Source organism: Ascaphus truei, chromosome 1 (assembly GCF_040206685.1).
Source record: "Ascaphus truei isolate aAscTru1 chromosome 1, aAscTru1.hap1, whole genome shotgun sequence".
NCBI classification, from domain to species: Eukaryota; Metazoa; Chordata; class Amphibia; order Anura; family Ascaphidae; genus Ascaphus; species Ascaphus truei.
The window spans coordinates 434,501,415-434,514,774 of NC_134483.1; the positions used below are offsets into that span (position 1 = coordinate 434,501,415).

The 13,360-nt window shown below is 43.7% G+C and overlaps 1 protein-coding gene across 2 annotated transcripts in view; it reads right to left on the reverse strand.

Annotated features, from left to right (window-relative positions):
- The window catches only part of JADE1 (jade family PHD finger 1), an 81,841-nt gene extending 74,261 nt beyond the window's left edge, over positions 1 to 7,580 (reverse strand). Inside the window, exon 1 of one of the 2 annotated variants that reach the window (XM_075615354.1) lies at positions 7,378 to 7,580. Coding sequence is in view for 1 of the 2 variants with exons in the window: in XM_075615335.1 (XP_075471450.1) it covers positions 7,011 to 7,031 (21 nt within the window). In the remaining variant the exon portion in view is untranslated. Of the gene's footprint in view, positions 1 to 7,010; positions 7,098 to 7,377 lie in introns of those variants that run through there. The other variant, XM_075615335.1, reaches the window with a different exon arrangement.
- Between the last annotated feature and the right edge of the window lie 5,780 nt (positions 7,581 to 13,360).

Below are 13,360 nucleotides of genomic sequence, written 5' to 3' on the forward strand. Positions count from 1 at the left end.
CTAGTGTTCAAAATAATACAATTACTTAAGCTCCAGCTTTTGATGTTAAACAGACTGCAGTGGGCACTGAAGGTTACATTTTAAATTCCCGGACACTTAATATTTCAGAACGCTTACATTTCCTTAAAACGCATCAGATTAAAAAAATTCAAAGAACAACATTGTAAAAGCGCACGGTCCCAAAGTGTGTAAAAAAAAAAAAGCCGATTAGCACGGCTAAATCTGTCCAAAGAGCAACGTCCCAGTGTTAACACATTTACATTTGATTTTTCTATAGTCAGGCCCAATAACAATACTTTTTGCAATTCATGTTGACAACTGGGTATAGGGCCCATCTAGTTAATGCTGCCAGTGAGGCCTGCAACACATGGCAGAGCAATTTCAGGGCACCTATCCTTGAAGAAACAATCAACAAGGGGCTGTGTGAATCTGCTTGTGAAAATCATGAGCCATCTGGTTACCCGACCTCCATGTAATCCCCCTTAGGTCTCACAAATCTTCTGAGTACACAGATCAAAGTGGATCTGCCATTCTCACAGGCATCAGGGCTGCCAATTTTAAGATTAAGCCAAATTAATGTGAAAAATATCCCCCAAACAGCCCCCTGCATCAATAATCCTTGTTAGCATATGATCTGGCTGGAATACAGCAGTAAGGGTGTTTGGCTGCCTTAAATATTCCAACCCACGGCACAGGCCCGGAGAGCCAAAACTCCTGTAGTGTTTTGACACATGGAAAAAAAAAACCCATTAAAAGCAGCAATCCCCTCTAAGATAAGATGTTTACTATCTTTTTACCATGGCAAAATCATTGTGCTGCTGTATTTAGCTGCACCGCCCTTCTAAAAAATGGTGTGATTTCATTCTGGAGATATCACTTCGTGAAAATTTGCCTCCCAGGGAAATTAAAATGTCAGCTGCCATCCACACGTCAAAATGGGAGGCGGACATGGGAACAGCTGATGCCAGCGATTTAATAAACTTGTGAAAACTCAGCAAAATGTCACTCCCCATACTGTTATACTACCCGTGTTATACTTTCTAACAGGGTTTCTCGCCATTCTTATAATGCAGCTCTCTGTGGATAACTGCTTGGATCTATGAAAGCATTCCCGCGTGTGGAAGAAAGCCCAAATATTTGCATCGTGAGGATGATGTTAGCGTTTATATCAGGGGTCTCAAACTCAGGCCTCAAGATCCACCAACAGTCCAGCTTTTATGTCTATCCCTGCTTCAGCACAGACAGACCTGTGCTGAAGCAGGGATATCCATAAAAGCTGGCCTGTTGGTGGATCTTCAGGACTGAGTTTGCGACCCCTGATTTTTATAGACAACAAAAAAAACCATTGCTAGGTTAGGTGACACTGTCAATATAATTGTATCTGTATGTTTATTCATGATTCTGATTAACATCTGTAATGCAGTAATTGGCCAGAACCTGTTTTTAAGTATTTGGCAGTTTCACTGAAACCCAATGGCTGAGCAGAACAGTAGTAGGTAACTTGCACAGGTCTTTCTAGATCTACAGCACGCTGACGGCAACCTCCTGGTTAATAGGTTACATCCTGGTCACAGACAAAAAAAAAAAAAAAACAGAGCCACAAAAAGTATTTATTAATATTTGTTTTAAAAAATATATATGTTAATGTTTCCATGGTAACTAAATGCTTTGGCGTGTTTTTACAAGCAAGCGCTAGATATGAAGAGCCACATCTCTATTTATTGGGTGAAAACAATACATTTATTTGAAGATTGACGTTTCGGGTCCCAATGGGAACTTTATTATTTATTTGATAATAACCTTGATAAAAGTTCCTGTTGAGACCAAAATGTTCATCTTCAAATAAAATGGATTCTTTCCACCCACTTAAGTGGAAAGATATCTACATTACGCCACCCGTGCACCTCGCTATTACTTTTGCATACCTACCCACGACAATTACAAATGTTATATATTACAGAAATATATACACGATCCAGACTGCTCCCACACTCACGTTTGATATAAACTAATTATGCCAGAGAGAAGGAAAGAATAACAACAGATGAGGTAAAAATTCCCAGATGCACAAGGGAAACAAAACAAAAAATTATCCATTTTTACACAGGAAGCAAAATCTTTATTTGAACGGTGACTGAAAGTTTCAAAGAAAGCAAAATTACATTCCTAAAAAAAATAATGTTGCCCATAGAAGGCTGCCCCTTTAAGAGTCAATACATACAACTCCTGCACACTAGCAGTGCTACAGACAGGAAGCAGAGTGAGCCAGGGGACTCCTGCCAATAGCTCAGATAAAGCTGAGCTATTAAATGTCACCCAATGGGAGTGATCACATACATACACGTGCTCCTATCCCTTTATACACCTTGTCACAGTTTAAGCCCACTTTGTGCCACAATGGAGGCGTTAATAATGCTTCCAGTTGCATAGAAACGTTAAGAGTTGGAGGGTGACCATAAAAATGGATATACAATTAACCACAGTGCTTGGCTTAATGATGCAAATCAAACACCCTTCTCAGCACTGAAACCCCAAAGCCATCTGTAATGCTGCGCCTACTAGCAGAGGAGTTAAACAAAATGTATACAGGTAGTCCTCGTTTTACAACGCTTCCCTTTACAACGAATGGCTTATCCAACGCTATGCAATGCATACCTATATTCATTTTTACAACGCCAAAATGGCTTATCCAACGCTCTTACGATGCTTTGCAACGTTGTGTATGTGTATATATATTATATACTGTATACTATATACTGTACAGGCAGTCCTCAGTTATCCGACACAATGCGTTACTCAAAATGGCGTTGTAAAGCGAAACGTTGTAAAGTGAAACACATTTTCCCATAGGAACACTGTTTAAATGAAAGGTTCTGTTCCTGAAGGCATTTTTAACACTAAAATACACCAAATATTTTATGCAGGCAATAAGATATGCAGCACACACATAAATTATATAGTGTATATACTGTATTATATATATAATATAACATAATAAATAATATAATATAGTATAATATATATATACGCTCTTACGACGCTTTGCAACGTTGTTTATGTGAATGTGTGTGTGTGTATATATATATATATATATATATATATATATATACACACACATATATATATATATACACACACATATATATACACACACACACACACACACACATATTCACATAAACAACGTTGCAAAGCGTCGTAAGAGCGTATATATATATATATTATTTATTATGTTATATTATATATATATATATATAATACAGTATATACACTATATAATTTATGTGTGTGCTGCATATCATATTGCCTGCATAAAATATTTGGTGTATTTTAGTGTTAAAAATGCCTTCAGGAACAGAACCTTTCATTTAAACAGTGTTCCTATGGGGAAATGTGTTTCACTTTACAACGCCATTTTGAGTAACGCATTGTGTCGGATAACTGAGGACTGCCTGTACAGTACCTGGCATCAGTGCGGTTTACATGGGATCAGCTGGTAAAGAGCACATTCCTCAAATTACATAACCTCCAACAGTACCTTTATAGCAGGTACACAACATGTGCCTTCTGTAAGACCAACATGTGCGTTCTGTAAGACCAACATGTGCGTTCTGTAAGTCCAACATGTGCGTTCTGTACCTTCTTGCGTATGATAAGATAGGTTAGGGGACTTACATTAAAAGCTTGGAAGTGACTCCATCCAGCACAGGTAGAGAAAATAAAGTGGTATCTGCTGTATTTGTATGTGCAAAAAAATAAAATGTTGGAAGGATCTGAAACAGCCCTGTGTGGGGTGGTATAAAAAGGATCAGATTGCAGGGGGTAATAACACCAGCAGCTGTGTGCGGGAGAGGGGCACTGATGTATCCCGGGGAAGCAGTGCTGGATTAAGACTTTGCAAGGTGCTATATAAAAATAAAAACAAATTACAAGTATTGTGGGCAGGGTAACTAATATAAACCATTCTCGGTACTCCACACAATTGAAAGGCAATGTGAGTTCCTACAACTTAAATGAACCAGGGACTGTGAATATGAAGTTGAAGCAAAGAACTAAACCATTATGTTCTTCCACAAAATGTTGTGGAGTCACTGTTGTTCGTCTTTTCTTTACATGACATAGGTTGCTTTTAACGTACATTAAACTTTTGTTACTAAACATTCAACCCACTATTGATTTTATCACAAATTAAATTTTTGGCGTGACTAGACCCTTTGGTTTTACAGGGCCCCTCAAATTTAATTTGGAGGCCTTCAAATTGCTAGGCCCCAATCTGTAGCTTATTTAATTTACACGTAAATCCACCACTGCAGAGAAGGCATGAACAGAACACATTGTTTTCTTCAAATTAGTTTCTCACCACCCACTTCTAGACAGTTCTGGAAAGCAGATCACTTGTGGCTTTCACAGGAGTCTGCACACTGGCACTGCCAGCTAAACACCACCTCTGCAGTCACAGGAGTCTGCACACTGGCACTGCCAGCTAAACACCACCTCTGCAGTCACAGGAGTCTGCACACTGGCACTGCCAGCTAAACACCACCTCTGCAGTAACAGGCATACAAATGAGCTTCAATTCATCATCATCCTCCAGACTTGTATTGCCTTAGGCCCGTAATATAGTGGGCACACGCGCAGCACTTATAGTTGGCTGTGGTTAGCCTGCCATTGTATACTAGGGCTGTGATTGCATACACAGCAGTGAGCGTGGAGCCGGGCGATCGGGGGGAAGACTGTGAAAACTATGTTTTCGCGCCGCTACCGCTCAGTGTCTGCAATGTAAGTGTATGTGTGGGTGTATGTGTGGGTGGATGGGGGTTGCATCACACAGGATTTCTTCAGAAGGCTAATTATTTCTATTTAGGAATAATTTCTATCCCTGTTATAAGAACAGTTTTGTGACCTAATTACTTCAACAGATAGTAAAACATTGGGTGCTGTGAATAGAAACTTCTGCCAAATATTGTGCGTGTGCGTGCGTTTACCTGCCCCGTCGCTAACAGCAGTACGAACCGTAAACACAAAAAGTGTGCGTCATGTACAGAAGCGTTCAAACAGGCTAACGCGCGCCTACTATATTACGGGCCTTAGGGTGTGCATTCGGCCTTTTGACAAGTTCAAATCTGAATAAGACAGTGAGGGGGGGGGTTATATTTGAATTAAGTACATGTGGCATCAGGTAAATCGCATAGAAAACAAAACAAAACTAAACTAATAACTAAATGCATTCCAAAGGGAAACTCATCTCAAAAGTAATTGTCCTTATAGTAGAATATTAACCCGAGTGTAACCAACTAACTACAGATTATGACAGCGGTGCGCAAAGTGGGTGGGGGGTGCAGGCAGTTGCAAAGACCCTGCGCTCTTCGCCAAGGCATTTAAATTAAATGCCAGGGGATCGCGGGAGGCCCCTGCGACGCTAAAACGTACCTGGACCCTGCTGGCGTCACTCGTGTACATGGCAACACAGCGTTAAGTGACCCCGCGGGTAAGGAGTGGGGGCTCAGAACGGAGAGGAGCAGGCAAGGTGGGGGCGCAGCAAAAAAAAAAAAAAAAAAAAGTTTGCACACCCCTTGATTAGGACATGTTCAGGCAGCCACTACTCTAATACAATTCATACTGGTCCAATAAAAAGGTATCATACCACCTACTCCCTCTCCTCCTTTGTTACTACTATTCATGAGATTCTGTGCCAAAGTCTCCCTCACTTAGCCCCAGGTGACAATATTTTCGCCACCCACAAGTGAATTGAGCAACATTCCTGTCTGGGTCACACACTTTGCGGTGTCAGGGGGACGTGCAACACACTGCATCCTATTATGTGTCCGCAATGTAGGGCGGCTCCCCTAGAAACAGTTACAATAAACCAATTGTCGGCGACACAAAACACCTAACGGGTCTAAACGGAAAACATAATAAAATGTCACTAGTAAAAGTTTGCTGAGTGCAAGCACGTGTTGCATTTCTGCTCGCCCCCCCCCCCCCCCCAGGCTGCAAGGATCATCAGATTGACTACTTTCCCCACCCACCCAATGGAGGCAAACATGTTTATAGTTTTCCCCCAAATTACTGTGAATCCCTTTCCCACAAGTCATGTTAAATCCATAAGATCACACCCCAGCTGCCGAAGCAGTTGCTAGCTGCTCTCGCAGTTAAGAGGTTAATATGAAGATGGAACCCAATCGCTGCCATATGCTAGCATGATGCTTCTGGCAGCAAAAAGGGGCTGGCATTGGGATCCCACTGTGTATGGTGGTGTGGCAGCCCGTGCACCTGCCCCGCTAAAAAGGCCGCCACGCCTCCTCTTGTTTGGAGCTCAGGCCACCCCCGAACGCAGCGTTCCAATCAGGTTCCGAATCCCAGGGCAACGTTCGAATCCGAACTGTCACAGGATCGTAAACGTTCCATCCGCTGCGCTACAGCGACGAGGAACACGTGTACATGAGCAGCTTGCAGGAGCGCCCAGCCCGCATGTGCCCCCCTAATCGGGAGCGCCCAGCCCGCATGTGCCACACAATCCACTAACCAGGAGCGCCCAGCCCGTTCAACCGCGAGAAAATCCACCGCAGAAAAAAAAAAAACACCAAAGCAAATATTTTAAGTGTCGCCCATTCAATAAATCACTGTGCAGGGACCTCCCCTGTGTGAAGCTTTTCGGCTGTGGTGTGCTCCCAGGCACGGTGAGGAAGCGGGCAACGCAAACACACCCCCACCCTCCCCTCGGAAACGGTCTCATTAATGGTTGTTTTAATTGGATTGACAGCCCCGTCCGTGATTTTACCCTTCACCCCAAACACATGAAACCAGCAATCCCACCAAAAGTCTGCACGTAGTGGCCACCTTTTCCCACCAACAGGCCAAAGGGTCACACAAACTAACGCAGGCTCAAACTATTAACCTCTCCCCTGCCACATGAGCGGTACAGCGCATGAACCACCAATCCCCCCCACCCCCACACCCGGCAGGGAAGAGGTCAGCAGCACCGCTCATCACATGCACATATAACTCACCAGCACACCTACACTTCTCATTACTGTCACACACCGGCGGGTGTGTATACACACTGCCCCCTCCCCCAACCATTCACCACTCCGTGATGGGACAGCAAAAAAAGAGCAACACCACCCCCCCCAGCCTGTTACAGTATCAAGAACCAAATCTTTTGGCGCCATATTAATGACGTACTCGGTTATTTTTCCACCAGGCAGCGACCTTGGCAGCGTTGAAATCAGCCCCCCCCACCCCCCTCAAACTCCCCGATCTCCAGCGGAGAGAAAGCTGCTAGTGTAACAGGGAAATGCAACAAGCCTGGCGAGCCCGCCCGCCCGCCTCCCGATCCCCGCGGAGGGTGACACGGGGGAGCCTGGGTGACTGTACCTGCTCGGGTAGTCCTGGCCGCCAGCCGCCGGAGTTTGGTATTTCCTCACACCCCCCGCCCGCCCCCACTCCGTGGTCAGATGGAGGGTCTGTGTTCCCAAGGTGCAGCCCAGCGGTAGCAGCAGGCTGGGGCTCCCGCACTCCCTCGCACACACATGCACTTTGTGACTGACGTTATTTACTTGTTATGGAGGAAGGACTCTGAATCAAACTCATTTGTGGGTCACTGCTGCCACAGGGGGGAGCACTTTGATCTCCTGCCAACATAGGAAAGAGAAAAAAAAAAAAGGGGGGGGGGAGAGGAGGGAAGGAGTGTGTTTTTCAAATATTTCTAAACTCTTCAGTGCAACAATTTGCCATCTAAATAAATATGTTAGCAATAAATAAAAATAAAATACTAAATAAATATGTATATATAATAAAAAAAAGTGTGTGTGTGTGTGTATATGTATGTGTGTATATATATATATATGTGTGTGTATATATATATATATATGTGTGTGTGTGTGTGTATATATATATACATATATATCTCTTGCTGCTGCAGCAGCAGCAGCAGTAAACAACTCCATTGAGTGATGGAGGAGGGGTGGACCTACGGCCTGTGTGCTGCCCATCGGGCTCAGAGCTAGGAACCTCCCCCTGGGTACAAAAGGGACTGCAGATCCAAATTTAAGAGAGATCCCCTTCCTCAGTGGAGTGGGAACAGCTACCCCATATTCCACCAGGGGATATGGAGCAAAGGATAGACCTTTGGGGCCTCAAGCTCCATGGGTTGATTCCAGGGACCAGAGAGAGAGAGAGAGAGGGGGGGGGGGGAAAGAATGAGAGTGTGCACATGTTGGTATGCTGTATGAAGAATAAAGAACTGTTCATGTTTTATACTCCTGCCTGAGGCTGCAGTTTCTTTGGGGAGAAAGTGAGTGTTTTCCACAGGGGACTGCATCTATCCCTATAGCTAGGCCTTGTGGGAATGGAGACGCTGCAACAACGAGTGTAGAGCTGGGAAGATCCCTAAAGCCTGTCTTGTTCGTCCGCAACTACCATCAGCGGACACTCAGTATCTTGTAAACCTAGCAAGTGAGCAGCACAACAACACTAGATAACAGTGAAATCTCCCAGAGGCTGGGGGAACACCTGTTACATATATATATTCAAAAGCGAATAGACAATACCGTTCTGTGGCAAACTTTTTATTTGTGCAAGCTTTCGAGATACACTGATCTCTTCCACCGGTGTTACAATGAATAAACCAAGACAGCTTTTTAAAACGGTGCATCTTGGAATGTATCTGTGACTGAAGCCTATCCCTCCCCCTTTGCAGTATGCGATTTATGACTTAAAGTGTTAAATGGTGCCTGAATTTTAGTGATGTATGTGCGTGTAAATATAAATTTATAAAGCGCCCACAGTGTATACAGTGCTTTACAAAAAGTGTGTGTGTGGAGTGGGAGTGTATACCAATAGTGTGGGTAGGTGTAGAAATGTAAGTGGGTGTTGTTACTATTAGTGTGTGTAGATACTATGCGGTCCCTATAGGGATAGAATTACATTGTACATTTGTATGTGTAAGAGACAGCTGTGTGTGCATTCATATAGCACAGTATGTATAGGCATGGCCTTTAGCTCTCATGGGAAGAGAATTCTCTTGTGTTAGAGTAGTGACTCGTGAAACTGCGGTCTCGGTTTAGGCCACTGCTAAGTGTCCAGAACAGATGCATAAATTTGTATTCATGCAAGTCTCTCTTTCGGTGTTCTAAGATTACCTTTGAGTATGGCCACCTTCAGATCGTTCATCTTATAGTCAGAGAAATGTTCACCAACAGTACTGTCTCTTGTTCCACATGTAATGCTGTGGCGATGCAGATTAATGCTCTTGTTTAGCCCCTGTCCCGTCTCACCTATGTAGTAGCAGCCCCCTGGGCATTTTATGTACATGATAAGGTACATGACATTGCTGGAGGAACAGGTGAACCTTCCACTGATTTTGTATTACAGATGCCAGTGTGGTATTTCCAAATGTGAAGTAGTTATGGGTCAGAATAAATTCAATACATTTAGTCACTGTGTTTGTGAGTGGCTCGTGCGGTCCCAGAAAGTATCTGCAGGCTGAAATCCCATCTTTGTGGGGGATATTTGTGTAAAGTGATTCCACATCCATGGTTGCTAGTAGTGTTCCTGTTGGGAGGGGGCCAATGGCATTAAGTTTGTTAAGCAGTTCGGTGGTGTCCTGGATATAGCTGGGTGTGTTCCTGACAAGTGGTTTTCGAATGCCCTCCACCCAGCCAGAAATATTCTCAGTAAGTGTGCCAGATCCAGAGATAATAGGGCGCCCAGGGTTACCCTCTTTGTGAATTTTAGGGAGCATGTAGAATGTGACAGGTTTTGGGTTAGCTGGTATTGGGTCCAAAATTGGTTCTCTTGTGTGAATCTGGAGTGTTTTAATGATCCTGTTGAGTTCTCTCATGTATTTTTTAGTTGGATCCTCCTGCAGTTTGGTGTAATACTTTGCATCAGAGAGTTGCCTGTGCGCTTTCCGCAGGTAGTCTGTGGTGTTCATTATGACCACTGCTCCTCCCTTGTCTGCAGGTTTGATTGTTATGTTGTGGTTGGCCTTTAGCGATTCTATCTCCTCTCGATCAGTGTCAGATTATATGTTTGTGTCCTTACTTTGTCCAGGATGGTGGTTTTGGCTCTGTGTCTAAAGCTTTCGATGTACCGGTCCAGTTTGGGGTTGCGCCCAGTTTGTGGGATTCTGTTGGATTTTTGCTTCTCCCTGCTCATGTGCAGCGGCCCTCCTTCTGCAGTGTTGGCACGATCTTGGTCGTGTCTGTCATGAAGAACTCCTTAAGACGCAGTCTTCTGAAGAATTCTACCAGGTCACTGCACGCCATCGGAACCCGCTGCAGATGTCGTGAGGAGGGGTTGGGGGGTAGAGGGAGTGTTTTTGGGGGGCGACTGACTTTGGCGGGGCGACTGACTTTGGGGGGGTGCGAGTTTGTTTTTTCCCAGTTTTTCGGGCCCCGTGTATGTATGTATGTATGTATGTAGTGAGAAAAAAATTGTGAATCCCAATGATAACGAAAATGTCATCGTTTTTCCATGTTAAAGCTGCAGACCAAGCAATATCCTACAAGTGTTTTTTTCTTTTTTAATAAATCAATTTTGTACTATGAGAAAACACTTGTAGCATTTTTTTTAAACAACGCTGAATTAAAAATGTTATGTATCTAATGTAACAAGCCTTTTTGTTTATATAGCAACCATTTACAAAGTCGCAGATACTGAGTCAATACTCCTCTGCAGTCATTTAGTGAACCCCCAAGCTGAATCTTCGCTGATCGATCACAGGAAAATAGATCAATCAGCAACTTAGCCAATTACGTATGATTGTGTGGATTGTATTGATGCACATATTATAGGAAAAAATAAATGAAATGTAAAAAAAGACGGCAGCATTGACTACTGCTTTAGGCTAAGGCCCCGTTGCCCGCACGGCCGCCTTGCTTGCCGGTGGCGCGTGGAAGTCACTGCACCGCGATTTGCGGTCTGCAGATAACTTTTTTCTGCGGCGCGGGGGGCATGTCCAAAATGGTTCGGGGCGGGGCCATGACAGGGGGCGCGGGCCAAAACACAAGCACAACAAAGCAGGCAGGCAAATTAACAGACACACCCTTTTTTTTTAGTTATCTCCCTCTCTCAGCCCACCCCTTGGGTTTCTTATAGAAACCACCTCCCTCTTCTCCCCCTCCCACCCCCCCCGTGCATCTGCTGCTGCTTCCCGTCTCTGTGTTTGGGGGTTGCTGACTTGGTCCCTCCCGGAGCCCCCCCACCGCCCCCTACTGGAGCTGCAGTGGGCAGCCTGCGAAATGGGCACCAGAGAGGGGGGGGAAGTGGAAAGGAGAGCGAGCTATGCACGGCTGCCATACACACTCACAGACTTCCCTCCCAAGCCGCCTCCCTCCTGTAGCTCCAGACAGCTCCCCTCCTCTCCCTCCTCATTAACTCACCTCGACACCACGTGACGCGTCACCACTGCAAAACACCAGAGCCTTGTAGCTCTGGCCGGCTGACGCGTCACAGCACGTAGTGAGCCACATCGGAAGGAGGCAGCGGAGACAACCAGGCTGGAGGTAAGGGGCTGGTGGCCCACGCGTGCCGCCGACCGCAGCGGGTCCTCAGCCTTAACCTTCTTCAATCAAAATCATTTTTTTCTTAAATATGCAATAGGGTTTATATTAACCAATTCCATGTCTTTTGAAACAAAATTATGTGTGAATTAGACAATCAATGTGTAATTAATAGTCATGGTATGTGAAAAGGGAAGTGAAATCCGGGGTTTATCAGCTAAATTAAAGGTGATAATTAGAATCAGGTGTTCAAATAATTGGGTAGATCTTCAGGAGTGAGTTTGCGAGGCCCCACTATATAGAGATCAGAAACTTTGTAAATTTGATCTTTACTATCTTTACCATAAAACAATGTGTGGAAATGTGTCATGCCACAATCAAAATAAATCTCTGAGGACCTCAGAAAATAAGTTATTGATGATCATCAGTCTAGAAAGAGTCACAAAACCATTTCTAAGGATTTGGGGCTCCACCAATCCACTGTCAGACAAATTGAGAAAGTTCAAGACCTCAGTCACTCTACCCAGGAGCGGTCGTCCTACCAAAATCTCTTCAAGAACAAACCAGCATATCTTCCACGAGGTCACAAAGAACCCCAGAGTAACATCCAAGGATCTGCAGGCCACTCTCGCCTTGGCTAATGTGAGTGTTCCTGACTCAACTATCGGAAAAAGACTGAACAAGAAGGGTGTTCACGGAAGGATAGCCAGGAGGCAACAACTTCTTTCTAAAAAGAATATTACTGTCATCTGAAGCTCAACAAAGAGCACATAGATTATCCACTAGACTTCGGGAACAATGTTCTCTTGACAAACGAGTCAAAGGTAGACCTTTTTGGTCTCAATGAAAAACGTTATATTCGGCGAAAACAAAAACTGCATTCGAACAGAAAAACCTCATGCCAACCGTCAAGCATGGTGGTGAGCGTGTGATGGTTTAGGGCTGCTTTGCTGCCTCAGGACCTGGATGGCTTGCTATAATTTAACACAACCATGAATTATGCATTGTATCAGAAGATTCTAGAGGAGAATGTCAGGCCATCCATCTGTTAGCTGAAGCTGAACCGAAAGTGTGTCATGCAGCAAGACAATGATCCTAAACATACAAGCATATCTACAAAATAATGGCTGCAGAAGAAGAAATTCTGAGTCTTAGAATGGCCTAGTCAAAGTCCGGACCTAAACCCCATTGAAATGGTTTAGCAGGACCTGAAGCGAGCTGTCCATGCAAGGAAGGCCTCAAATGTCACTGAGTAGAAGCAGTTCTGTACAGAGGAATGTGCTGAAATTCCTCAAAACTGATGTGAGAGACTGACCAGCAGTTACAGGAAACACTTAGTTGAAGTAATTGCTGCTCAAGGGGGTGCCACAGGAACTGAATCTAAAGGTTCACATACTTTTTCACACATGGATGTTGAATCATTTGTGAATAAATAAATGTTGCAAAAGTATCATGTTTTTGTGTAATTTGTTTGATCAGGTTATCTTTATCTAGTTTTAGGTTTGAAATATGTTTGTGTTTTTGCGTATGTACAGTGTGTATATGTGTCCTGTGTGTTTAAGGAAATGCCTTTTAAAAATAACATTGCTATTATAAATAATTGTACATGTTAAATGTAGTTGGCCAATATCTATGTATAATTGTGTGTGCATACAATTTGTGATATGTAATATGATTGTGCTCTAACAATAAGCAGTCATCTGTATTTTCCTTAACCTGTTTTTAGTTACGGTCGATTATTAAGGTAGTACACATTTATTTTAAATTCTTAGGCATTTGTGCCTCAAAAATGTATCTGATCATATTTGTCTCTGGTATATGTAAAAAATGCACCATAATAAAGATTGCATCAA